Source organism: Ochotona curzoniae, unplaced genomic scaffold (genome assembly GCF_017591425.1).
Source record: "Ochotona curzoniae isolate NIBS_2020 unplaced genomic scaffold, NIBS_Ocur_1.0 scaffold_3223, whole genome shotgun sequence".
Classification (NCBI taxonomy): Eukaryota; Metazoa; Chordata; class Mammalia; order Lagomorpha; family Ochotonidae; genus Ochotona; species Ochotona curzoniae.
The window spans coordinates 11,994,317-12,019,846 of record NW_024467108.1 but is presented as its reverse complement, the minus strand read 5'-3'; the positions used below and the strand labels follow the sequence as shown (position 1 = coordinate 12,019,846).

At 35.8% G+C, this 25,530-nt stretch overlaps 1 protein-coding gene across 13 annotated transcripts in view; it reads left to right on the top strand.

The window, feature by feature from the left end:
- Positions 1-25,530, top strand: part of DLG2 (discs large MAGUK scaffold protein 2) — a 1,763,217-nt gene that overhangs the window by 1,061,448 nt on the left and 676,239 nt on the right. For 2 of the 13 annotated variants that reach the window (XM_040964344.1, XM_040964341.1), the window contains exon 1: positions 20,419-20,548. The exons of 10 other annotated variants lie outside the window; for them this stretch is intronic. In XM_040964344.1, coding sequence (XP_040820278.1) covers positions 20,444-20,548 — 105 coding nt within the window. In that variant the 5' untranslated portion in view covers positions 20,419-20,443. Of the gene's footprint in view, positions 1-20,418; positions 20,549-25,530 lie in introns of those variants that run through there. One more of the 13 variants, XM_040964343.1, reaches the window with a different exon arrangement.

The window sequence follows — 25,530 nt, the reverse complement described above, 5'->3', positions numbered from 1 at the left end:
GTATAGCAGGTAAAGTCACCATCCAGGATTCATCTAATAAATGGGTGCCAATTTGAGTCCTGGCTGCTATATTTATGATCCCACTAATTTGCTGGGAGAGTAGCCAAAGATGACCCAAGTTCTTGACTCTCTAGGCCTATGTGGAAGACTTGGAGGAAGTTCCTGGCCCCTGCTTTCCTCTTGGCCAGCCTTAGCTGTTGCAGCCATTTGGGCCGGGGGCAGTAGGGTGGTAAACAAAATCTCACTTGTGTTTTTCCTCTCTGTAACTCTTCCTTTCAAATAAGTAAATTTAATTTAAAAAAACATGACTGAATATATTTGTACTCTGAGAGATTATGTTATTCAGTTAGTAAACAACACTGACTATTATACTTAGGATTGTTACAGTTAATTAACTATTAATCTTTTCCTTTTTCAAAGTCCAGTTTCTGTACCAATTCTAAAAATGGGTGCTGTTTGCACATGACTGTACATTTCTGTTATATTTTATTCATTCTCTCTCACAAACATTATTATACCTGATTGCAGTGTTTTTATTTCATGTTTCCAACTTTGTTTTTATTTTTAGTAAAAATAATTACTTCTTGATTTACAAGCAAGAATGTAACTTGTATTTTAAATAATTCCATTAATTTTCAGGTGGAAGAATAGTAGAAGTTGCTTCTGAGGAAGTTTTGAAAATTTATTGTCCTCCCATTCTTTGAGCATGTCAACATCTTTTTTCTTACATGCTTGATAGAGTTACTTTGACAGAACTCTTTATGAATTTGGTAGTTTAAAATTGCTTAACATTATTCTTTGAATTTGCTTTATTTTGTTCATAAAATAACTTCTTTTCATGGAGTTTTCTATAATACACTTGACAATAGCAATACTCCATAGGGAATGTAATATTTAGTTAATTTGTTGACTGGACAAGTGGGAACAAGGATGGATGGATGGATGGATGAATAGATAGATAGATAGATAGATAGATAGATAGATAGATAGATAGATAGATAGATAGATATGCAGATAAGAGATTATAGTTCATGTGTAAAAGTTCTAGAAGAGAAATTTCTACCTTTCCTAAATACAGCAGGATAGTTCTTAATCATGTTTATAAGTGAACTATTTTCCTAACTCTCCTGTCACTGTACTCCTTTCTTTGTGTTTGTTCTCTGGAAGCAAAAGAACTGAATAATCTTCTTACTCATTTTTGGGTAACTAAGTTTGAATTGAGTGACAGATGAAAATTAGTATAATTAACAGAGATAGGTAAATGATTTTCCAGTGTCAGTAGAGTGGTGAGGAGTGAAACATTGACCTTATTTTGACAGTGAGAGAGTTTGAGGAAAAGAGATATATCTGATCGTATGGGCAAAACCAATGTCACAGAAGTGCCCTGACTGTTTTACTGTGGTTACATGTTGATGAGAATTCATGAAACATATATATAGACATATTCATACACGAGATGGGTCCACATGTCTAAAACTTGTACTAAAAATCAAAGCCACAATATTTTTGAATCATTGTAAGAAATTTTAGTCCCTAAAATATGCTATTTTTAAATCACTGATGCCAATATTTGGAATAGGACTTACAGATACAGCCAATCCCTGAATACCTGCTATCAAAGCAAGGCATTCACTCTCTGGCTTTTCTAAAGAAAGCAAGTGGGGAAAAAAACAGTGTATATGAAATTTGGGAGGATTCTGGTTTATACAAAGAACCTAAGTTTCCAAGGATTAGATGAAAAGTGACAGTTAAATAGGTTGAAGACTTTAGGTGCATTGAATCCAACAGGAATGAGAGTTCATCAATGGCCTAAAGTTATTACCTTTCCCAATAATCTGATGAAAAATAACATTTAATGTTACGACTCACATCACAATCTGTGCATTGCTGACACCTGTGATGTGTTTACTCACTGTACCTGAAACATGAAATTACAGCAACAAATGCAACAGGGAATTTTGTAAAGAAAAATGGACAAATAAACACATTAGATTACTTCAGATGGTGGTGTACAACAATATAAAATGGAGCATAGTTCCAGAGGTGGGTATTTGGTACAGATATTAGAGTAAGGCAAGTCTTTCATGAAGAGGAAAACAACTGAGTTGACTTTTGAAAGATGGCAGTGGAAAGGAGCAACCTTAAAAAAAATCCCTGGGAATTGTCACTGGAAAAAGGGCATATTTAGCAACTTTAGATCGGGAAATACTTTGATAAGTCCTCGAAATAGAGGGAAATTGCTGTGGAGAAAGGAAACTTTGAGGAATAGGGTTAGAATAGAGATTAGAAGACTTGGTAAAGCCAGATCATATTGAGTTGGAAAAAATGAGAGGAAGTCTAGATTTTATTCCAATGTAAAATAAACCACTGGACTACTTTAATCAATAGCATAGTGTGATCAAGTTTAGATAGTGATAGCTAGTAGTGGAGAGGAAAGAGTGAAAGATGGGAAGCTTGTCAAAATACTATTTAGTAGTACTTCCAAGGGAGCGATATCGATGGCTGGCTAAGGTGGAAGCAATGGCAATAGAGCTCCACCGTTTATAATGAGAATACAATTTGAATATACAGTAAAAATGATACATTAAATGGTGTGGATTTCTGATGCACAATATGACAGTGTGCATTAATGTAAAATAAAGGAAATCAAGAGTAACTTACAGGTATGGGTCAGAACATCAAATCTTGGGATATCTTATCAGCTAGTAACTTCTTTTTTTTAAGATTTATTTTATTTTTATTGGAAAGGCAGATATACAGAGAGGAGAGACAGAGAGGAAGATCTTCCATCCGATGATTCACTCCCCAAGTGAGCGCAACGGCCGATGCTATGCCGGTCCGAAGCCAGGAGCCTCTTCCAGGTCTCCCACATGGGTGCAGGGTCCCAAAGCTTTGTGCCATCCTCAACTGCTTTCCCAGGCCACAGGCAGGGAGCTGGAAGGGAAGCGGGGCCACCGGGATTAGAACCAGTGCCCATATGGGATCCTGGGGCGTGCAAGGTGAGGACCTTAACCACTTGCACCACCGTGCTGGGCCTTAGTAACTTCTTGAATTGGTAAATAACACTAGCCTCTCTCACCTGCCTTTTTCTTTGTTTTTATTCTCGACCATTAATATCTACCTAAACTTCTTAATGATACAATTTTTTGTTTAAACAGAATGTTTTTATCAATCCTGCTATCCTGATTGATTTTTCATTCCTTTAAGTTTATTTTACTTAACTGAATTTTAACCTCATAAGGGTGACCATTTTTAAGCTGTGATCTTGGAGACTATCTTTTCTTTTTAAAGATCTGCTTATTTTTATTTGGAAGGAAGATTTACAGGAAGAAGGAGAGACAGAGAGAGTGAGTTAGTGAGAGATTTTCAATCTGCAGACTCACAACAGCCAGAGCTGAGTCTGGGGCCTCTTTTCTTGCCTCCCATTAGGGAAGAGGGTCAGAAGGACTTGGACCATCCTCCACTGCTTTCCCAGCTTATAAGCTGGAAGCTGGATCAGCATGGAGCAGCAGGGATAGGAACCACTGCCCACATGGAATGCTGGAGCTAGCAAGAGGATGCTTAGTCTGTTGAGCTATAATGCTGGTCCCTGGAGGTAATCTTAATAATGCTCCCAGATGTAGATTGTGGGAAACACATCATGACCTAACAGAGATCTAGTCTTAATTATTTCTTCTCTACTCAACTGTAGTCCAATACTTTTTAAAATATATATTGATTTATTTTTATTGAAAAGTGAAATCTACACAGAAGAGAAGAGATAGAAAAATCTTCCATTCACTGGTTCGCTTCCCAAGTAGCCTGAAAGTTTAGAACTGAGCCATTCTGAAGCCAGGAGCCAGAAGCTTTTTCCCGGTCTCCCACACAGGTGCAGGATCCCAGAGCTTTGGGCTATCTCAGCTGCTTTCCAAGGTCACAAGCAGGAAGCTGAATGGAAAGCAGGGCTGCTGGTGCTCGAACTGGAGACTATATGGGATCCCACTGTGCAAGTCGAGGACTTTAGCTGTTAGGTTACTGCACCAGCCCTGTAGTCCAATATTTTTATTAGAAAGTTATTTGGAATATATTACTTAATATGTTGAGGATAAGCATCCAATACTTCCTAGGAAAGTCACTAGAGAGAGTTTTGGTGTGATACTTTGGAGGAAAGAATCAAACTTACTGAAAATTATTTTAATTTTTCAACTGCATAATTCAACATGTGATTTCAATTTTTTAATTTCCTTTCTTACTATAAAGTTGAACTATAAAGTCATAATTACATCTCTGAAGCCCCATTCATTGAGTTTATTATAAATTACATAAATATGAAAGAAAGTGTAAGAGATGATATCCATTTAGAATTGTAATACTGTTTTAGTTTCTCATTTTAAGTAACAATAGAAATCTTTAATTTTGAGTCAATAGTGATTATATTCTTGATTCAGTTTCTATATAATTTTGAGGAGTGGGAGCCATGCAAACATTTTTCTAAAGGTTAACTCATCCTTTAAATTTTATTTTTATTTCTGGACAGTGAGTCATCTTTTCGGGAAGAAGCTTTAACCACTGGGAATATTCCTTTATACATCCAGATAAACTGCTAAATTGATGCAGAAATTGATAAATCATATTTTGTGGTAATATGAAATGTCCTCTAATCATGAGTTGCCTGTAGCTAGAGAGTGACTACAGCTTAAATGTCCATTAGCCCTTCACTGAAATTACTGCTTCTTAGAGCCCCATTAGTGCAGTGACCTTGACAGATTTCTAAACAGTTCTTTGTTTCAGAGCCATCTACAACTTAGGTTATTGCAAAGCCTATGACTTAATCCATAGCTCAGCAGAAATCACATAGTGACAGGCTCTTGCAATTAGAACTCTTGCTCAAATTTCACATCTCAGCGGAGAGTCGGTACATCTGCTGCAGTGGAAAGATACGGAGCTGGACATGGAAAAACCTGGGTTCTATTAGCTGTAAGATTCTGAACTCTGAGTCAGCCAAATCAAGTCTCAGGATATTATTGTGTATATCTCAGCTTAAAAAAAATCATTTAACACTCTCTTGAATAATTCAGGGTAATTATCTGGACAAGAGAGTTAAGGAAGATGGTAAGGCTACATAAAGGACATTCCAAAGCAAATTAATTGAAAGGACAGTCATTCATAGATTAGGAATGTGAAGGTAGTAACCTCAGAGTGGACATTTGACCTGGTGATTAAGGTGCTTATTAGGATGCCCAACTCTCATATTGAAATACCTAGGTTCAAAGCCCAGTCCCAGCTCCTGATTCCAGCTTCTAGCTTATGCAGGCTCAATTAACCAGGTCCCTGTCACTGTTGTGGGAGAGCTGTGCTGAGTTTTAGGCTCTTGATTTGCCCTGTCCTCCACCAGCTAAGAAGTGTGTTTCCTTTCTGTTTTTCTTTCTCTCTCTCTAACAAATAAAAATTTTAATGTAATAGATACAAACTTCCATCTACATCCATACATATTCCTTCCTTCCTTAAAAAATATAATAACAGCTATGATCTCTACTTTCCTCTGTAGCCCTTGCATTTAATTGTGTCAGGCTTTATAATTACAAGAATAGTTATAATTCACTCACCATTTTTCAACATCATTATCCTAATTTGACTTCAAATTAACGGAGGGATATAAGTTAACTTTTCCCTATTTTACAGATGAGTAAATGTACTTTAAGAGGCAAAGTGGCTTGCCTTAGTTTGTACCATGGGAAAGAATCACATATGGGATTGGAGCTCAGGCTGTTTAACCAAAATCTTCCAATTGAATGTAAATCTTTTTTGGTTGCTGTTGACTTGATTAATGAGATCCGGTAAACATCAAGTGGTTAGAAAATTAAACTTATTTAGGTTACTGAAAAACTCAAAGGGTAATGGTTATTGATGGGGCCTCTGAATATCTAATAGGTTCAAAAATCAGGTACAAAGTTTTCAAAATAGACTTGCCTATTTTTTTTTCTTTTAAGACATGATCATCTTGTAATGAAGATAAATCTTCCCAATTTTTGAATGAAAACCCTATTTTACCCCCTTTAAAATTCTAAAGACAACTGAAGATAAGTTTCATCCCCGCTTCCTAAGCCAGGGCTCAATGTGACTGCTGCAGTTACTATAACCAAATAGAGTTGTCTCCAACTGATGTAAGAGGTAACATGTGGTACATCCTTAATATATAAATCTGAAAAAGATATGATATTGTATTCCAAAATTTTATGTCTTGTTTCTACAATAGACACTAAGACATATTTGTTAAAAGCATCTTGGGCCCAACACAGTAGCCTAGCGACTAAAGTCCTCCCCTATGGATGCCAGTGCTAATCCTGGCAGCTCTGTTTCCCATCCAGTTCCCTGCTTGTGGCCTGGGAAAGCAGTCAAGGATGGCGCAAAGCCTTGGGACCCTGCTCCCACATGGGAGACCCAGAAGAGGCTCCTGGCTCCTGGTTTCAGATCTGTTTCAGATCTGGTTTCAGCTTCAGTCATTGTGGGCACTTAGGCAAATGAATCAACAGGAAGAAGAACTTCCTATTTGTCTCTCCTCCTCTGCATATCTGACTTACCAATTAAAAAAAGCAGCTTAATTTTTCTACTCTAAATTATGCATAATATAATTAACTATGTAAAGATTGTCAAAAATATAATTTTAAAAATGTAACCCCCCAAAATAAATTATACATAATAGCATTAAGGTGTAAATTCATAATATTAAATGCTTTTTAAAAATTATTTTTCTAGGAAGATGAGCTTGTGCCAGAGTGTGAAGATGAGACTGGGATCTTCCATGTCTTGTCCTGCTCTAAGAATATCCTGTAGAATTTGCCTCCTCTCAGATCACAGGGTTGCCTCTAGAAATTAGTGTTTTACAGCATTATTTCTGACACTTTATGCCTTAAGATGTTCAAAAAGTATGCTTACATGTAGGAAGGGAGGGAGATGGTGTTATTAGAAAGGAGGCTTATAGTTTCATTGCTTTCTGCAGAATATCTAGCTGTTGTATGATTGGTGAAATGTGGTTCATCTTTTAGACAATAAATTTTAAATTAGGTTGGACTATTTTTGATGAGTTCTGGATTAGCAGCATAATCTTTTTTTTTTTTTTCATTTCAGCAGCAGCAACTCTCAGTATGTGTAGTTGTTCTCACCCCTGAGCTTTTATGATATTTCTTTATTTCGAAGTAGGCTGTCCTGGTCTTCTGGCCTCCATTTCATGAAATAGAGATCAATGGTGAATCAATGACTAAATCTACTTGTATGGGTCATGCCTGTTTTTGTTTTGTTTTTTTAGCATCTGTAAGCTGATCTTTTGCTTTCAACGCACCACAAAACACATGCATTTAAAGCTGCCAGAATCTTCCCAACACTCCTCCTCTCAATTATGCCTTGTCATTGCTTCCTTAAAACCCTCCAGTGATGCCGCAATGTTTATGGGATACTTGTCAGCATTCCTTAGTGATAGAGAAGTCCCCATGACTCACAGACCAACTTTAAATCTGCCTACCACCTTCCCAAGTGCTTAAGCTTCTCCTAAAAATACAATGTGTACCATCTTGTTCTGAACTTTCATTCTCTCAGCTTTGATGAGGTTTAGTAAATAGAACATTTTTGTTCCTTTAAGAGTAAAATTAGATTAGATTCAGTGGCTAGATTTCAGAAAAGATTTTAAAGTTCAGAATATTTACTAGTAGTGGGCTTACGAATTTCCCTTTAACTCAGTTCACCCCTCAGACTGTCAGCTTCACCTGCCAGGACTTAGAGTCACCTCCCTAAATTTAATCCATAGCAGGAGAATGCTAGAATCTGGCCGGCAGGAGAACATTCAAGAGGAAGGGGTGAGCTGAGCATTCCCAGTGCCTTTCCTCAAATTTACCCAGCACAAAACTCCCTCCTATATTTGGGGAAAGAGCAGGTACCTCCATTGATAACAACAGGAGTTAAGAATCCCTACTACATGTGCTATTACCCAGAGCCTGGAGCATCCTTTTCTCCCCTTTCTGTTGCATTCTGCCACCCCATTCACCTTCAACCTCAATTGAATTTTTTTTTTGTCTGTAGTTTTCCTTGTGTACTTACTACTTTGCTTGCCTTGACCTCTGACCAATTTAACCATGCTGCTTTCTATTCACTCTCTATTCAATTTCGCATTATAAGATGAAGCTTTAATGAAAAGATTAGCTAGTCTGTGAAAGCTTCAAAGGCAGGGGCAGTATTACTATTCACCAATACCCAAGACAGAGCTGAGGGTCTCATGAGCATTTAATAAAGAGAGTATATGTTTTCCAAAACACTTAAGTAAATGGAAATTAAGATAACTTACTTAAATTTACTTAAGGACCACTCATTTAGTGCTAGGAGCCAGGTTGGCCATTGCTTCATCTAAGCTCTACAATAACCCTTTAAGACAACATACTAAGCCATGCAACTTACAGATAAAGAGAATGCTTTATAGAAGAAGTTGTGTAGTTAGTTAATTATTTGTGCAGGCAATATTTATAGCAAACATATCTGTTGTTTTTAAATGAACACTTTTACCTCCATCAACTTTGAATGCTCTTTAAGCTGCACATTCTTTGCTTGTAATAGATATAAAAGAGATATGAGGAGAAAAACTCATGCTTAAATGTGTTTTTAGCAGCATTTCCTAGTTTGTAAATAGATAATGGGGGAATACACATTTGTAGATTTGCAAATCAAATTTGCTGAGACAAGGAGAGATAGAAATAAAGATCTTCTGTCCACTGATCCAGTTCCCAAGTGACTGCAACGGCTGGAGGTGAGCCGATCTGAAGCCAGGATCCAGGAGCTTCCTCTGGGTCTCCCATATGGGTGAAGCATCACAAAGCTTTGAACCATCCTCTGCCACTTTTCCAGGGTATAAACAGAGTGTTGAATGGGAAGTGGATCAGCCAGGACATGAACCAGCAATCAAATAGGATCTCAGCACTTGCCAGATGAGGATTTACCCATTGTGCCAATCCACTGGGCCCATAGATTTGTACTTTCACATTGACTTATTAATGTTTTCAAAGAGGGGATACAATCACTTATTATGCATAGCATTTCTTATATCACATTAGTTGTAGCTCAGCAGTTAGAACTGTGAGGCAATATATTTAATGTAAGTTTTGTATTTCCCATTTGGTCTAAGTTGGCAATATTTCTTCCTGTGTATCTATCTTCATTTTGTTTTGTGTTGACTTTAACTTTTCATTTTAGGTGGTACTGGAATTATTTCTTTAGCTTGATTTATCTGCGCTTACTAACCCATTCTGTTTAAGTTAGTGTTCAAGTATGTGTGTTAAAAATCTGCCCCGTTTCTAGAATAGTTTGCTAAGCTGGTGGGTTATAATATTTAAAAGGGGCAAGTGGTGAAGCAATAGCTAAGAGTTATTCAATATTAACTGTAAGCCAATAACCTCCTAAAGGCTATGTATACATTTTTTTCTAGCAATCTGCACTGAAATTTATGAATTGGTCACTTTCTGTGCTCACTTTTAAATGATACAAGAATACCAGGAGAGTTTGAACAGCTTGCTAATTGCAGCACTGAGTGGTGGAGCTGCAATACAAAGCTTGAATGACTCATTTTAAACTGATAAGAGCAGATACTACACTTGACCTTAGCCAAAGGCCGAGTGACTCATTTTAAAATCTTGGATTTTTAAACCTCCATACTACCTAAAGTATGATTCCCACTTTCTGGAAGCTGAGCACTATTTTCAGTAACAGACAAGATTGAAGTTAATTCTGTTTCTACAGATAAGAAACTTTAAGTCCTAAATATGTCGCTCAATGTTTTTAACACTGCTTTTCCAGCCTGTTAAATGGGCACAACACTTATATTGTGAGATTACTTCACTGAACAACCTAGTACAATAAGAACTTCAGACTATGCTTAGTATTGGATTGATATTCAATAAATGATAAATCCCTTTTTCCCTCACACAGAAAAATTATCCCTCCATATATTTCTAAAACTTTTTCACATATTCTGCTTGAGCCTGAGAAGATGTAATGGATTTTTTTTTTTTTTTACCAGTTTTATAGTTGAGAAACCAAAGGCTCAGAAATTTTAAGAGACATTGTTTAGGTCACATACCTCCAAAACAGCAAGGCATGCACCTCACGTTTCTCACCCATTTTCCATGCACAGTGTATGCCTCTTGGAGACACATATGAAGTCAAGTCACAAAGGAAAGGATTCCAGGGAAATCTAAAAAGTTCCCTACATGAAAAAATTTCTTAAAAGAAATTGTTTATCCAATTTTCTATCTCTTATTTCCCTGAGAGGCAAAAATGTAGATAGAACTCCGGAAGTAAAGTGATGGTCCATTAGGAAGATTGTTCCCTTTGCTGAGTGATGATCATGATGCGAGTTGACATCTAATCATATTTGCTTATTTCAGAGCTGCTGATACTTGGTCTTCATTGATATGACTGTGTTGTAGTAGGCCAGTGACTACCCTGGGTATTATCACAATGAGTAGACTTAATTATTGTTAGTAACTTTCCTGGTCCTTGTGAATGAAAAGTAGGAAGCTCCCAAATGCATGTCCATGTTATGAATCTTGTTAAAATTTCCTGGGACCTTGCCCCCCAGCAACTGACACTGAAACAACCTTCCTTATTTTCTTGCTTTGGCGCACTAAGACTACAAGCAGAGATGATCTTTGCAACCTGCTCATAATTCAGAAGTTTCTATTTAATCTCTGAGAACTATCCCCGCCCTTTCCCCCTACCTTATTCACTGTCAGAGTGAGCACTTCTGTGTGAACCAATCATCTCTCATTCTAGGGTAAGAATTCTCTTTTCTTCTCTACTGAGCTGTTGGAGTTTGGGAAGTGACCCAAAGGTTTACTGTAAGTCTAGGGGCTTGGAGGGATGATTCGCTTACTTGTATGAACTTTGCTTCTAGATCTGTCTCTAGACCTATAAAGTTTATATTTACTTACACTAAAAATAAGGGTTACATCATGTTTCCACTGGAGCTGGGATGCATAGACCATTAGTCCCTCTTGCTTGGATCATAATTTCTTTTTTGATCCCCCACTGTCAGTGCTACAAGAGGGTTTTTCAATGTTGGAAGAGCACAGATCAATGAGGGCCAAGGTTTGGTTGATTCTTACATTCTCCTAATTCACTGGAAATAGCTTGGTTTAGCATTTTTGAATTTCAAATCTGTGGGTCTATCATAAAAGGTCTGTTACTTAATGATGCTTTTGTTTCCCGTTTTTGAATGGGAATCTCTTTTGTTACATTTCAAAGGACTTAAAAAGGAGAAACTTAAGGATTAACTTTTTAATTAGATATAATGATTAGAAACTCTTATCACAGCAGTTTCCCTTTCATTATACAAAGGAAAGTTGACAGTTTCTGTTCAATTAGTGTTCATTGAAACGTTTTTTAAATGAAATTATTGCTGAGTAAAAAGACATCAAAAAGTATCCAACATGATTAAGGGCTTTGCTTTTTGACTTTAACAAAGACTGCTGATTATAAGAGAACTGTTGCAAAATCTAGCAAAAAATATTTTCTGTGCCTAAGCAATACTTAAATCTTAGCGTATTTAAAACTAAATATCATAAAATCTTTACCCTACTATAAATATTTGTGATCTCCATGTTAAACGACTGTTAAGCATACCAATATGGTTCAGTGAAATTCAATATACAAGGCCTCTTTGTGACTATGTTGCTGGTCTTTTAACGTTGAAAGAGTTTATGTGTTACTGTCTTAACTTCATGGCATAATTTCAAATGTTTTGTTTAGTTGACTTTGTTTTTTAATTGATATATTTGGTACTCAGTGCATGATTTCAACTGAGATTATTTATATCTTATGAGAACTGAAAATAAATACTTGCAATGACACTAAACCTTAGCTACAGTACACCTTGGAACAACATGACAATTGAATCTTCTCTGTACTTCTGGCATCCACAGTGCTTACCTTTCTATTGTTTAAAAACCTGCTTACCAAAATATCAACTACAGATATGCTGTCCTCATAGCTTTTTATTACCTAATGTATCAAGAGAAAATTTATTCTTCATCCTTTAAGCCTTAGCTACTCTCCTCTTCCTCACAGCATTAACAATATTAATGTAACAATAATAATAATATCCTGAGAAAAGCTAACATTTGAAACTTATATAACACTGACTAAAACATGGAGCTGCTACTCAGTGGTGATTGATGGAAGGAAAGATGGAGAGTACAGTTTCCCAGTGAGCTTTTTTCTAGGGGAACTCTGGAATTTTAAAGGAGTGTAGAGCAAACTGAATCTGTGAAAATGCTGTGATTTTAACAAAGCATAGACATATTTTTGAGAAGACCAATGCTTTTGCTCTGATCCTGTAGAGTCCTAGGCACTGGCCAGCTCTCTGAATCCATCTCCTGATATTGAAAATGAAGGATAGAAAAGGCCAAAATGATTCCTATGAACCAGTAAGGTAATGAGAACAAAAACTATATTATACAAGCATAAAAAAATACAAGCATAAAAGAAAACTGTATTATACAAGCATAAAAAAATATATTAAAAAAGAACATGAGAGTGATAGTTATTAAACGGATACTTGTTTTAGGTTGGATGCAAAATCAACTCTTAATCTTTACAACAAACATATGAAATAAACACTGTTATCAAACCCTTTTTTGAGTTAGGGAATTGAAACTTGGTGTGTGAGTAAGCTGATCAAGATCATGTGATTATGAAAGCAGAGAAGATTAAGTCCTAATGCAGGAGTCTTACTCTAGGTTGTGTTCTTAGCTATTGTCTGTACATCTGTAGAGAATATGGAAAAGATATGCTTCAGCCCTGAAACACTTTGCTGCCCGTAGGGAGTGTGAGCCTACCAATGGCACTCCTCTCCATTGGCTCAGAGACATCTGTGTTAGGTCAAACTCTCAATAATGTGTCCTGTACTCATTCAGCCTTTTGTTTTTTAGCCTTCATGGCTTTGGGTCTTTCAAATCTAGTTCATTTAATGTCGGAACTAAGTGACTGTATAATGTGGATTTGGCTATTCAAACTCGTGGAAAGTACAGGTGTATTAAGAATGATGAAGTGCGATTTAAGAGAATGTCTATTGCCAGTTGAAATTGCCTTGGGCATACTTAGTAGCTAGAAATAAGATAATTTTAATTGGACATCCTTGGATGTTCTAGTTAACAGTTCTCAGTGTGTTCATTAAGAACAAAAAATCTTAACCTGTCATGTGATGACTTTCCTTCTATCCTTTTTACTAGAATGGACACAAAATTACAATATCATAAAAACAAATTCAAAGAAGTTATTGTTTTTTTCTTTTTGTTTTTGTATATAGCCATTATAGGAGAAACACTGACCACCTTCTTTGTATACCTAATATGCTCTTTCTAAAAGTGTTGAGCAAAGTGTGATTGGAAACTGTTGTAAGGCCCTGAGGAGTCCATTCCTTCTGATTAAGTTGTGTCTATTACTGTGCATAGACAGCAATGATCAAACCTGAGAAGAAGGAGGATAAAGTAGCCTGTGGAAGTAAAAAAAAAAAATGTGATAATGGTAGGAAAACAATATGTGGTGATAAAAACTGAGAGTGATAAAATTTAGGATCAATCCTAGGTCTACCACTTACTGAAGAACTCCTGAACTGTGAAAGTGTTTTGCTAATCATAGAAAAATCATGTGTCATATTCCTATGTTAACATCAACTAAAGTATTTTTCATAAATATTTCTGACAAACCTTGCTGTTCCTCATGATAAACTAGGCAAAGTGCTAGAGGCTGTGGATAAACAGATGACTAAAAATGACACGTGTTCTTAAAAAGAGTCAAGAAAACAAGTAGTGACTAAATAGATATATTCTTAATACTGTACCATAAGTGAATTTGTGTAGTTTTTCTCATATTAAGAGTGAGGGCTCTGGAAAGAGAGGATGATGAAGACAGACTTGAACTGCCTCATAGTTCTCTGCAGGTTGGTGTTCATTTTGGCTCTGGCCTGAGGTTTAGCATGGTAACCACCATCAAAGAAGATTCAGTGTCTTACTTGCCTTCCGTCAGTTTTCAGATACCTCACTTTCTCTCCTTAGAGCGCTGAACCTGAGTCTGTCAACTCTGCAGGGCTTACAGCACAGCACTACAGTACAACAATGTGCATTTCTTGATCATGTCTGAGACTAACGCATGACTCGCTGCTAGAATATGTAGCACAATTTTGCTTTTTGTGAATATCAGTATTCCACAGATTATATTACACCCTCTGTAAAACTACTGTATACAGTAAAAATTCATTTAACATTTTATTCTGGTACAGTCAAGTTAATCATATATAAGAGAAAATGGGTTACATGCCAGATATATATATTTTTTTTGTAATATAAGTTAAATGTGTCTTTTTTTGTGTGTGTAAATACAAAGGATCCCGGTAAATAAGTGAATACTTTTATAAAATTTTAGTTCTCTTTTATTACTTATGTTAGACCAAAATCAATAGCAATAGTATCAATCAAACCCTGAAAAAAAAAAGCAAATTATGCTATTTCAGTCTAAGTGGGTCTGGTCTTATGTTGGTTTTTGCCCACTGAGTTTACAGTTTAGTGGGCAGTACAGGAAATTTAAGCACTAAATTAATAAGTGTAGTTTTATTTAATAAGGAAATTATAAAGGAAGCAAGTAGGATTGAGGGAGAAAATATGTGTAGTTTGTGTATTTTTGATGGAAGTGTAGAAGTAGCCAGCAAGGTGAAGTCACAGTTAATCATTACTGACTGTTGGTCAATGTGTATTGGACTAGGGATAAAAAGGATATGAATATCATCTTAGATCTGCTTAATTGCTCATTAAAAAATCAATAAAATTAATATTCTCACAATGCTTTATCTGTGTAAAACCCTGTCCTGAAGTTTTTTAAATTTCGTTTTATGACACAGTTTCATAGGCACTGGGATTCCCCACTGAACCCTAAACCCTCGCCCCATGTTGGATTCCTCTGCATTGTTACAGTAGTACAGTTCATATCCAGACATGATTCCTTCATTGTGGGCATGGATCATGCAGATAATACAGCATCTTATTGTTCAGAAAAATTCAACAGTTTCATTGGGAGACCATCTCTGGTCTGAAAGTAGAGCTGGCTGAACATTATCCCCTCCAATGAAAAGCCACAACACAACTTCAACAATAATTTACAGCATCATGAAGTTAATTGACATGGTATTGAGTGACATGCAATACCATATGTTAGAAAATGCAAGTTCTTAACCTCATCCTGTGACTACTTCATTGACATTTCAATTTTAGTTTATACACAACTGGCTGCTATACGCCTTAAAGTAGTTATAGAGTACTATTCAGCTGTTTCATGTCTATTTTCGTTTTTATATTTAGCAGCTTATAGAATTGAAGTGTAATTTTTACTGAACTTCACAAATTTTAGGTTAGTCCAAACAGGCTTATAACTCTAACAAGCTATATGTTAATGATTGAGGCACAGAACAGTTTTAGGAGAGGTGTGCAGAGAAATCTTCAGTACCTTAGTGAGGAGTAACTGATCTTTTTGTCCTACCTAGTAAGGCAGATGGTAGTCCAAGCTGACTGTTTGCTGACTGTTCTAAGCTTTCCATATTGGTTTCTGTCTATCTGATCTAACTTCTGGTACGTGCATTTTTGAAGAGGCTTTTCCACTTCACCTGAAGTGTCAATTTCATTAGCAGAAGTTACTCATAATTGTTCTCTGTGTCTTTTCATGTCTGTAGGACTACAGGCCTACAGGATGTAACCAAAGTTCATGCTCATGGGGATCATTTGTTTCGCTTCTTTGCTCCTAATTAGCCTTATTAGAAGGTTATCAGTTTTATTGATGTCCTCAAAGAACCAGTTTTTGGTTTCACTGATTTCTTTATTTTCTGTTCCAATTTTTAAGTTTTTTTTCATTTCCTTCATGTTCGACTTACAACATTTTCTTTCTTAGTTAAGGTAGAATTGGAAGCCATTAACCTGAAATCTTTTTTAGTATGAATGTTCTGCTAATTGCTGCTTTAAACATACCCAACAATATTTGATGAGTTGTGTCTTATGAGGTCAAAATACATTCTAATTTTCCTTTAACTTCCTTTTTGATCAGCGAATCATCCAGGAATTGATTAGTTTCTAAATAATTTTCAGAAATTTTAAAAACATTGATTTCTGGGCCCAGTGTGGTAGTTTAAAAGGCTAATGTCCTCACCTTGCATGTGCCAGGATCCCATGTGGGTACCAGTTCTAATCCTGGCAGTTGTGCTTCTCATCCAGCTCCCTGCTTCTGGCCTGAGAAGGCAGTTGATGATGGCCCAAAGCCTTAGCATCCTGTGCTTTCATGGGAGACCCGGAAGAGGCCTGGGCTCTTGGCTTTGGATCTGTTCAGCTCTGGCTGTTGTGGACACTTGGGGAGTCTCTGTATAACTGACTTTCCAATAAAAATAAATAAATCCTTTTTTTAAAAAAAGAAATAGATTTTTAGCTTAATTTCATTATGATCAGGTAATAATTTTTTCTATGATGTGAACCTTTCTGACTTACTGAAATTCTGTTTATAGTTCAGATTTTATTTTTGGGGGGCAAATGTTAACACCAGCGTATGAATAAATTATTTGGCAGGTTTGGAGTATTCCATGAAGATATATTAGCTCACATTGTTTGTTTTTTTGTGTGTAAAATTTTATATCTACGACTTTTCTATCTGCTCATTCGGTTATCCAGAGAAGGATATTGGGATTGGCATCTGATATCAGTGTGTATTTCTCTATTTCTCCTTGATTCTTTGGTCTCTCCAGGAAACTGGTTCTGTCGTTTCATCTGTTCAGATCCTCTGAGCCACAGCTAAATTCCTCCTGTCTGAAGTATGAACTTGAAGTTTCTGAGATGGGAAATCACAATACTAGCTACTTCCCACCCCCTCAGAATTCATTATACATTGGTGTCTGATGATCTTTCTTGAAATCCATCCTTTGCTCTATCTTGTACTGGTTTTCAAATACTTTAGATAAGAGTTTATATTCAAGACTTGGTCTTAATTTTTTGCTTTTTTGTTTTTTTTTTCTTTTGCATGAAGTAACATTCAAACCTATGACAAGTAGAAAGCATTCAAAACCAGACTGTTATATTCAAAATATAACAGTCTGTCAAATGAAAGGTGCTGTTAGGAATTGTGAGACTTCTAATGTAGGTTAGAAGATGGCAGAAGCATAATTAGATATGACAGGTATGTAGTCTGGTATCTGTTTAATGAAAAACTGGTAGTCATTTCTTACCAGGCATTGTGCTAACAGAAAGAAATGCGTATGTACTCAGCTTGTGGACAAGGCCTATTGCGCCCCTAGTGGTAGTTGGGAAAAATAGCTGATTGAAATAACTATCTTGGTATTCCCCCCTCTGGAGCATTGTACCTGGTTCATAGTAAAGTTAATACTTGATATTTTCACAAAACGAACTAGGTTTAATATTGGTTAAGTTATATCTTTACTCATGGTGTACCACACTTGAATTTTGAAGAGAAGAGGTTTGGAAGATTGTAAAAGCGATTGGACTTGAATATTTCAAAACATGTAATACCTCGTAAAAAAAAAAAAAAAACAAAAAACAAAAAAAGTAATTAATTAATCAACATGAGCAAAGTCACTGAGGCACCCAGAATATTTAAAACTGTGTTAGTGTGCCTATTTTAAAGAATGTGTAATGTACGAATAATTTACAAATCATGAAGTTTCACATTTTACTGCATTTACAACTGTCAATTCACTAATGAGTAGCTCGTTAAGGTTGATTAGTGTTAGGAACAGGAAGCTACTAGGTGTTCATTCAAAAACCTTGGTTCCAGTCCAAATCTGGGTATAATGCTGGGTAATCAATAATTTACAATGTTTGCCTTGGTGTCCTGATCCTTCTAAGACATCCATTAATAATGACCTCCTTCACACCCTGTGCCGTGTCTTGTCTTGTCTCTCCTTTTTTTTCTTTTCTCTTCTTTTATTTTAAAAGATTTATTTATTTTTATTGGAAATGCAAATATTTTTGTTGGAAAAGCCTTTCCAATAAAATAACAGAGAGGAGGAGAGACTCTCCTTTTCCTTTCGCAGAGTCTCCTCTTCCTATCCAACATGTTCAAATTCTGTCCTACTTCAGGCTCTAGAATGTGCTAGATCTTCTGTGAGACTTCCCTGATTTCTCTAAGTATTCTTTTTCAGTATTTCATAAAGAGCTTATCTCATCTGTGTGAGGGCACTGGTGGTTTTCAATATCATACTTGTGATTTTTGTCCCTGTATCATAGCTTATACTGATTTTTCTCCCAAAAGAATCAATAACTTACATATCCATTTGCTCTTAGTACATATAGTGCATGAGAGATGCATATGGCACATGGGAGATGCTTGGTAAAAATCAGTGAATAAAGAAATGAACACATAATCAATTGAAAACTTTTTGAAAATATAGTTTCTATGCATAGAGAGTGCACATTTGCTACCCTTTTTGTAACTATTTAGGAAAGAGAGCCTTTAGGGTATCATTTAAATGAAAAAACTGAAGGGGCTTGATAACAAGAGATTGAAGATACCTCAGTAACAACAGAACCAAGATGCTAAGATGCAGAGTAATGATGAGCATTTACTCTAAACATTCAGAAAGAATAGACTGAGATTTTTTGATGATTTAAAAACAATCTTGTATTTTCCTGTTGTTGTCTGAGAAATGTGGAACATTCAGTAGTGAAGGAATAATTTCTGGAAGTTGTGGGCTGGCTGGTCGGCAATGCGTGAAAAAGAAGCATGTGGCTGGGGCAGATGGGAGAATGTAAGGGCAAGAATAATGGCAGAGGAGGGACCGTGGGTGTGAGCTGTTCAGAAAAACACCATGAATGAGAAAAAGAGAAGGTTGGTTGAATTGATGTCAAAAAACAAACTGTCTAATGTCATTATCCTTATGGTGTGCATTCATGAAGTACACAGGAAAAACTATTAGCCCAGGTAGGAATTCTGAAAAATGGGTTCCACTTTTAATTCCATCCATTCAAAACTGAAAATTAATTTAAATAAGAGGAAAATTTTGTTGGTGTTCATGCCTAAAATTTTCACACCACAAGGTCATTGCAATGAATTAATCTACTGTGTCCAGGTTATGAATGCAGTAAAACTAGGTAACCCAAATCTCCAACTTTTCCAAAAATGATGCAGCTTAAAGCTTTCATCTATGTTATCAAACAATTTTTATCATGATTTGTCTCCTTACTTTTTCTAGGTCAATTAGATGCACAGTTTATTCTATACACTGTACAGTTCCCTCCTTGTACCCTCTCAAAATGCTAACATAAATATCACCTTTGCTGGCTCTGCAACTCGCCCTGAAACAGTGGATGCCTTTGAGACTTTTAAGTACTCAGAACCTCACCTTAGTGCCTTACATTGTATCACAGTGATTTTATAAAATCTAGGGGAGCTAATAAAGCCTCACCTGGTTGGTGCAGACTACTGTGTTAGGTAAAGGAAACTCAGATATTTCCCCACATCCCATTAATTCTCATACTGGCAGGGTTTTTTTTTTTTTTCATGTTAAAGTGAGCAAGCTTATTTGTTTGAAATTAACACATTTCAGATTGGTGTAGCCCACTTTCAATATTTCCAAGACTATTTTAAGACCCAGTGCTCATGGTATATATAATCTGTGTAAATGTAAGCACTGCCTAGAACTAGAAACAAAGATGACTTTAATATATGGGCAACTTGATGATTTTCTAAATACTTTTAAATTTTGAGATGAACAGTTGAGTGCATTGAGTACTTCAAACCTGACCACTCTGTAGGTAAACTGAGATAAACAAGTTGTGTAATAAAGGCAAAGGTATTCTATAGGTGACGGACTTATCACATCTAAATCTTAAAAGGGAAGTTAGAAATGTTGTGTGGTACTCTGAGAAAAACTGATGGATATACTGGCATTTCTCACTCAGCAGACAAATACATACACCTGTATTTCTACATCTCTATGAGTATTTAACCAGTTCCCATCAATTTCACTACTTTTCACAAAATATTCAAATTCTGCTTCCGTGGCCCGCCATCCAGTTCTTCTGTGAAAATATTTTTTTTTCACATCTTTCTCCCTCCTACCTCTTTCCCCCACACACTTATGGCACTTATGGTATGTGCAGTTTTGCCAGAGCCGTGTAAAGACAGGGAAACACTGAGAGGATTGCGTTTCACAAGTGTGGGAATGAAAATCCTTCCCGATGAAAACATCTGTGTCTGTTCAAGTCATGCCCAGTTATCCCCCAAAAGAAATGTTCTGATTAACTTTTTTAAGTCTTAAGATAGCAGTTTGTGTAGCAGATCTAATTAAGAAGTTTATGTAACAGATCTGCGGGCTTTTTTTTTTTTTTGCTTTCTTCAACTGGGTTCTTTGAGCTCAGTTTGAGTGTTACCAGCTTTCACTATGCAGCGGCCAAGTGCTTCCCGGGCTGAGAATTATCAGTTTTTGTGGGATACTATTGCTTCCTTAAAGCAATGTGAGCAAGCTATGCAACATGCATTCATTCCGGTAAGGAAAATTTATGCTTATTTTCCCAGCAATTTTAATTTTTCTCCTTTCTATCCTGTATGTGGTGCTGTTAAAGATACATCTCCTCTTGTTCTTGTTCAGGATAAGTATGTTTAATTTCACTCTGTTTATATTCTGAATTCTTACTAGAGGCAAAGTATTGATTAGGGGGATGAGTAAGCAGTGGACCAAATACACACCTCTCCCTGAGGACAGTAATATGTATCAAAGTTAAGGCAGAATATTGATATCCTACATATTGATCTTTGAAACAAACTGCAATGTATATGTCTCGATTGCTTCTCTCAAAGCTACTTAGAATTGTTTGACTATATTTGGCTTGCTACATAGACCAAAAACAAAATATTCTTAAATTTCTGTCCGTAGTGAAGTAAAATTCATAATAAAACTTCTCTTGAGGAGGATCATTATTTCCTCAGAAAAATAATGTAGCTATATGTATACATTTATAAACATGTTTGATAGTATAGACATACGTAGAGGGAATTCCTGAGTGTCAGTGTCATTATTTTTGTATTGTAGCAATGTCCATACTTTAACAGTTCCAATTAGAGGAGCCACTTTGACTGTATTTGATAGGCTGATGGGAAAATTGGGCATTAGAGTAATTTTGGACTGAGTAAGAATAAGAGGTTGTTTGATTACATTAATAGATTATATTTTGAAATATTACTAATCAATTAGAAATAGAAATCCATTCCTAATAAACTATTTGGAATCCCTTATAGAAAAATAATTATTTCTGATGTTAATAGATATTCCTTGAAGTTCAAGTGTTATTCAAGTCATTAGAGTTAGACATCACACTTTTTTTTCCCCATAATTTGGGAATCACCCTCAATTTCAAAGCTTGCTGTATTTGAAGTTCTTCTAATTAAATCAGTAAGTTCCAATTGGACCACTAAACTCAACTTTATTTAAGGACACAGAATTTGCAAGGAGTTTACAAAATGGTGAGAAGCTATCTATATCCTGTTACTATAATGATTCTACTTTGAAATGGAATCCAGTAGTCTATTATTTACCTCTCCTATCTTAATCAAACTTGTATTTTTTTCTTATCAAGGACAGCATACTATTCCGGGACCTCACAAATTTTTCCTTCATGGGTCCTTTTCTTTCCAGGTAGATTATTCTTCTCTCCCTTGGTTCATTTTACATATCTCTGATTTATCACTTACCATGTCAATGGATGTTTTCATCCCACTTTTTTGTAACTTCTCAAAGAAAGTTGAAGGTATAAGTAATTTATTGGTTTATTTCCTACTTTTCTATCTGTAACGCCCTGGCTCAGAGTCTTCTTTAATCGCATATAAATAGTACTTGTTTGGTGAACAGCTGAGAGATGACAATAGACCAACAAGTCTCCAATACCAAGATTTCCAGTTAATCTGTGACAGTTTTCATTACCAGCTTTTTTTTTTGACTTTATAAAAGTATTTCTAACCAAATACCTATAAAGAAAATATTAAACAGTGATAAGCATTGCAGTGGGTGGTGGTAGACACTGTGATGCCTTAATTCAGGGGATAGATCCTCAAGGGAGGGGTAATCCTGGATTAAATACCCATAAAACATGTTCTGAATTTTCCCATATGCACAGAGATGCAAAAACATACTCAAAACACTGTTCAAGTGTAGTTGATTTTTGCTTATCTAATCTTCAGCAGAAAGTAGTAAGTTTTCCAATCATCAAATTTCTTAGAGATATTTAATAACTATATCAATGTGTTATAATTTTATGAGGACTTCTTTTAGAAAATATATATTATAAACATATTATTACTTAAAGATAATTCTGTTTAAATTGAACCTTGGCGATTGACCAGGCCACATCCAGAGGCTCAGAAAACAATCTAGATCTTCCATTTGAGTGTCAGGGATCCAGATACTGCTGCCTTCAATGGTACACATGAGCAAGAAGCTGGATTATCAGAACAGGACCTGCGACCTGCATTAGACACTTCAGTGTGGGGCATGAGCATCAGTTTTCTGCATCAAACATCCATTTCCTTCATGTGATTTTTATATATATGCAGAGTTATATTTGTACATACATATCTCACAAAATTCACTATACATATATAGCTACTGTATGGATAGATAGATACAGATATGTATGGTTTTTGCTTTGTGATACCCTTGTTTATTTATGCTATCTTAAGAAATTCTAAATACATATTCTATCATGGTAATTCTATTATACTATATAATTGATTATACTATATCATTCAATCAAGCCTATAATTTAAAATAAACATAAATGCTATTCAAAGTTAATTATTTTTAAATGAATAATGTGTAGAATTATAAAATACGTTTTCATACCACATCTTAGGAAAAAACTAACCTATAAAGTTTTTAAGCAGACTAATGCTCTTCTGAAACATCATCAGAATTAAGAGCCACCAAAATGGTCTGGTTCATCTCTTAGACACACGATAAGCTACAGATCACAAATAGTTTCTCAGTGCAATTCTGTGGGCTAGTAATAAACCTGACATAAATCTCAAGTTATGATACAATCTGTTCCCTGAGAACCTCCCTATATAGCCTAAATTTCACATTACTGAGAGGACACTTAAAGCAGTTGCTACCTGGATAATGCTGCTCAAACTAAGTCTGCAGAGAAGTAAGAAACTGAGGTTATCAAATCATTCAAAGCTGCACGATCTGATTTCACAAGCCACATCATGCTCTGAAGTGATAAATCTAGAGTCTTAACCAGGTTCATCTCCTGGGCTCATGAGTTCCAAGTACCGAGGAGCAGCACAAAATTGCCCACATCTTTGAGAGTAAGGGTCTGGCCAAGGTAAATGCATAGATATTTACTGAGTGTCAGAATGGTAGAAAGCTTTCTCATGAAATCCTGTGATTGATTACATGCCTGTAGCTATAAGAGAATCATTTTAGACAGTATCTCTGTCTATCAGACAAAACAAGAAACTTGCTATTTTTTATAAGTGAACACATGCACTTGTAAAAACAGCTCCATGCTCCCACCTTTTAGTAGGTTTGTAGATAAAGACAGGCTTGTGTTTTTATTGATTTATTTGTTAAACTAGTTCATTTGCATTTTGTGAAGCTCCTAATAATGTGTCAATCCCTATTCTAGGCACAGGAAAATGTTTACAGGTGTACCTCTAATTTATTTGTGAGCTCTTCTCTTCATAAGAGAAGCGGTATTGCCCCTTGACCAAATGATGCCACACTTTGTCTTGTTTCATTGAGCAAATTTGATTTTTCATATGCTGCTAATTACTGTATTTGGCTTCTGTAAAGACACTCATGCTGGAATTTAGTGGGTTCTCTCTCTTTCTCTTACTGTGCATATTGCTTCTAAACTTTGAATTCCTTTAATTCAAACTTCAAACAATGGTTATCATAATATTCATTCACTTCAGAAATAAAAGATGTTTTATCCTGATGTGAATATCATACAGAAAAAAAAATCAGTAAAGCAGGAGGATCCCTGATTGAAATTCCATCCATAGAAATTTTCCTGTGAGCACACACATCGTGTTAGGACCAGATACGAAATGGCAAATGCCTCCAGTATTCATGTATTACTACAAGCATCCACAGAAGTATCCAATATTTATGCAATATTTATGGAAGTATATCTCAGGTAAATTTTGAGGTAAAATAGAATTTTAATGTATAGTGAGGTTGGAGAAAGAAGATATTCCAAGGGCTGACCACAGAAAAGACTGGTATAAAATGTATAAATGTTTCCATTTATTTATCTTACATTTTCATTTATTCATCTAGCCAAACAATATTTATTAAATACCAAATTTTATGCTTTGTCTTGTTCTATACACTTGACATAAATTACCTCACTCAATTCTGTCAATAGCCTTCTGCTATAGCTGCTACCATCTCCATTTTACAAACAAATTTTAAAAGGCAAAGTATCTTCCCACACTGTACAGCTGATAAATGGAATGGACATGCCTAGAACTTGGCATATAACCTCAAAGTCCGTTTTCTTAACCAACTTGGCATTTGGATAAAAATCCATTAAAATCAAAACATCTGCAACATTGTATAACAGGAACAGTAAATACTGGATCATACAAATCATGGCAAATGCAGGCAGGAAGAAATAATCCTTTTAAATGGAATTAGAGGCAAGTATGTTCCAGGAAAATTGAGATGATTTTAAAATAGGGAGGTGAGTATGAAAGAGCTGTTGCAAAGGCGGTAGGCCACGAAATAAAGCCTGGAATGAGGCTACATTATGAATGCTCCCAAGTAATGATTTAACTCTGAGAATTAGAGAAAAAGCAAAGCCAGGAACAGTGAGAGTGAGAGCTTGGTAATTCATTTGAGGGCAGTTCTGCAGCTGCATCACTAAAACAGGACAAAAAACCAAACAAAATACCTTAAGCAATTATGGTGAACAGATGAAGGCACTGGATCCTTTAGAAACAATCTCCAGTGGAGAAGTGTTACTTGTGGACCAGTGCATAGGTTGACAACTGTCTTGTTGGAGAACTGATGATATGTACAAAGAAAATATATGTACAAACATAGAAGAAAGAAACAGATGCAGAAAGAATGAAGGAGATAAGAAAACTAAATGGTTCCAAAGAAGCACTCTGAGAGGAATGAGTCTGAAAGAACTGGCAGCAGTCGGCCCATGGTTTCCTGAGTAGGTGGTCTAGCCAACCCCCTCCCCGTGATTCCTGCCCTTGTAAACAGAACAAAGTCACAATTTTGTTTTCGACACTGCAAGTAGCTTTCTATTCCTGCCACCAGAAAATCTTAAATGAAATGGAATAAACATGAAATTACCCTATTATTGTTATCTCCATTGTAGAAAATTAGAGTATCAAATATTTTATTTAACATATAACCAGCAAGAATATAAGGAACTTGGGCCTTTGCCTTCATGCCTATGTTGGTGCTACTATTCTTTCTTCAGCACAATCTCCCTGTTTTGTAATATAAGCATC